Here is a 3,447-nt window from a genome sequence, read left to right on the forward strand (position 1 = left end):
AACAACCAAAGGTGCTGTTCCCGGATGGTATCACGTGCTATTGCTGCTATAATGCGATATTTAATAAAATGACTTCACGCTGCTAATTATATCATTGGAGTTTATGGAGCCCTCTATCACTCATCTCACCCGAAGAAAAAGTAAGGTTATATGACATTACTCAGTAACCGGTCATAAAAAAACCTCGCTACACATAATATGTTCGACTCCTGACGAGCGTGAGTGTTGAAAACCCTTATTTCCAGGTCCACTGGTATGAAATGACTTACTTGACATGACTACCGTCTTGCCCGTAAGACACGGAACAACTTCGAGATGTGTGTCCGAAGATGAGCTACACGCATCTGCCCCTCAGATCAATCAAGGTTTTCCATAGATCCTTTAAGAGAACTTGTAATGTTAATAGACCAAAGTCTCCAAGACCTACAAGCCGTTTGTCCGAAAGAAGGATACGTGTTCCTAAAACATCTTTATTGTTTGTCTAATTTTACGGAGAGTAGTGGAATTAAAGGCAATGGGCAAGTCCTCAAGACTTGCACGGGAAGATAGACTATCCCGCCCCCACGAGTCTTCCACCTATGGATACAAAGTGTGATGGCTACGTGTTCGTGACCAACGAGAGCCACCAAGTTGGAGGAAATCAGCTGTGGTCAGACCTGGAGAGTGTTGGGTTCCGCCAGGCGGCAGCTGCCCTAGACACACAAAATGAAAAATGGCAGCCATTACTCATCCCATCCCGGCTCGGTCGTCGCCCAGTTCAACAAGGGCCTCGCCTTCCGCCGTGCACCAGGGCTGATGTGGGAAGTATGCGACAGATGCTCAGAACAGCACGATTCGTGCCAAGAACAACATCACCAATAACACCTGGAATGTGAGAACCTGAAAGCAGCAGGTAAGCTTGAGGATCTTACATATGAAATGAACATATACCGCTGAAACATCCTAGGACTCTGTGAGATACGATGAAAGACCATTAGAGAAACTACTTTGGAAGGCCAAAAACTGTACCTCAGTGGCAGAGAAGACAAGTATGAGCAGTTAGGCTTCTTGTCCACAAGGACAGCTTGAGTACTGTCATGAGATGTCGGCCCATCTGCAGTCGGCTCATCGGGTATAACGGTACCAATTGCAGAAATCCAGGTGGGCGGAGCATAAGGTGTAGGGAAGATTGCATTCAAAAATAAAGAACAACACTATCTGTGATAGGTGCATTATGTAAGAGTTGTACTTTATGTTAGGTTTAAAAAAAGTTAAGCTTCTTGGCAGCATGTGAGATTATGTTAATTCCGATCTAGATCATATTTTGCATTTGTTATGGTTTTTTTTAAAAATATGGTACACATGGCTGAAACTGTGTCTGTTTTGACTAGATAACTCTTACCCATGTCTAGTTCCAGTAGAGTTATCTCTCTTAAATGCAATGGAGTACCTGGTTTTGTCCATGTCAAATTGACTATCTAACATTTTTCTCTATGACAGTGTGTGACATGCATGCTGAGATAGGATAGAACGTATATTTATTTCACAAGACATTAGCATTGAGGTATATGGAAAATTAATTGGTACCGTGATACCATCACCATCCGCCTCAGGGTAACTCCATTCAACATCACCATAATACAGGCATACGCCCCAAAATCAGACTCTGTTGACGCGGATTTGGAAGTTAGGCGAGGTCGCTTGCATGAACTGGAAAGTAGCATGTGGACGATCCTGCAATGCACAGACTAACGAAAGAGGACTGATGCTCCTGGAATTCGCTAGTTACAAAGACCTTATGCTGGCAAACATTCGGCCAACACAAACTATCCAGAAGATGGAAATGGCACAGCCCAATCGGAGACCATCACAGTCAGATCGACTACATCATGGTGATGAAGCCCGTACAGTCAAGTGTAAACATCGCCAAGACTCGAAGCTTTCCCGGAGCTGACATAGGAAGTGACCATGATCTGGTGATAATAACCATCAACTACATCTAAAGAAGGTCAAGAAAGAGAGCCACACAAGAAAAAAGGTTTTATCTCGAGAAACTGAAGGATCCCGAAGTAGCAGAAGCCTTCCGGGAAATGATTGGTGGAACATTTGCTCCGATCACCATCCTCGACTCTGACAATACCGACATGGACACGTTGGTCACCACCTTCAATACAGCAACGACCGAAACACTCATCGATATACTTGGTAGAAGTCGCCCAGTCAAGAAGCCTTGGGTCGCAGCTGAGGTCCTGAACCAATGTGACAAGGCAGTCAACCAGGAAGTCAAGAAAAACATAAAGAAGCAAAAGAGAACTGGATAGAAGAACAGTCCAAAGAAATTGCAGCAAACTTGAAAATGAACGACAGCAAGAAAGAATACCAACTGGTCCAAGATCTAACAAGCACAAACCTAAGGAGAGTTACCTCCTTACAGGACAAAGCTGAAACAGCCTCACAGAACATCCTAGCAGAACTGGTCCAAACTGAGGAGAAACAATGATTAGCGCCCTCACAAACATCTGCAACAAAATCTGGCAAACAGGAGTATGGACATCGTCGTGGAACCCAATCACTGATCATCATTTTTCCCAAGAAAGCAACTTGCAACAGTGTCAAAACCACCGTACAATCAGTCTTATAAGCCATCCAAGCAGAGTCATGTTGAGGATACTGCTGAAGAGACTAAAGGCACAGGCTGAAAAGATCATTGTCGAGGAGCAGGCATGTTTCAGAGCCATGGGCAGCACAAAAGATCATCTCTTCAGCCTCAGGATATTGTGTGAAAAATACTTTCAACATCAGCTAGACATTTACCACGTCTTCGTGGATTTCAAGAAGGCATTTAACAGAGTATGGCATGCAGTCTTGTCGGCGACCATGAGACTGTACAACATCAATGCCAACCTCATCACAGTAATAGATCACCTCTATAACAATGCCACCAGTGCAGTATTCTTCAGCGACAGTAGAAGGAACTGTTTTAGAACGACAGTCGGAGTCAGACAAGGCTGTCTGCTCAATCCCACACTTTTTAAATCTTTCTGGAGAGAATCAGGGCTTATGCACTTGAAAAGCATGAAGGGACAGTCAGCACTGGAGGCAGAACAGTCACCAAGTTAAGGTTTTGCCGAAGACGTTGATGGACTAGCAGGAAATGATCGAACTAGCTAGCTTAGTAGAGACCCTCGAGAAAACCTCTGCAGCCTACGGCATGGGAATTAGTGCAAATAAGACCAAAATGATAACCAACAACGCCAAGGGCATCAGCACTGACATCAGGGTCCAAGGTAGGAAGCTAGAAACAGTCCATCGCTTCAAGTATTTGGAGGCAACGGTAACCGATGAAGGATCGAAGCCTTAAGTACTCTCCAGGATTGCACAGACAATAGCAGCGCTGACAAAAATGAAGCCAATCTGGAACGACAAGAACATCGCACTAAGTTCAAAGGTTAAACTGATACTCTCACT

The 3,447-nt window shown here is 44.3% G+C and overlaps 1 protein-coding gene across 1 annotated transcript; it reads left to right on the forward strand.

The window, feature by feature from the left end:
* Nucleotides 1-2,637: 2,637 nt before the first annotated feature.
* Nucleotides 2,638-3,099, forward strand: LOC149775258 (uncharacterized). Its single transcript, XM_089944379.1, has one exon. The coding sequence runs from the start codon at nucleotides 2,638-2,640 to the stop codon at nucleotides 3,097-3,099; it is 462 nt and encodes a 153-aa protein (XP_089800505.1).
* Nucleotides 3,100-3,447: the final 348 nt, after the last annotated feature.

Source organism: Sinohyriopsis cumingii, chromosome 19 (genome assembly GCF_028554795.1).
Source record: "Sinohyriopsis cumingii isolate HCF-2022 chromosome 19, ASM2855479v2, whole genome shotgun sequence".
In the NCBI taxonomy this organism is placed as follows: Eukaryota; Metazoa; Mollusca; class Bivalvia; order Unionida; family Unionidae; genus Sinohyriopsis; species Sinohyriopsis cumingii.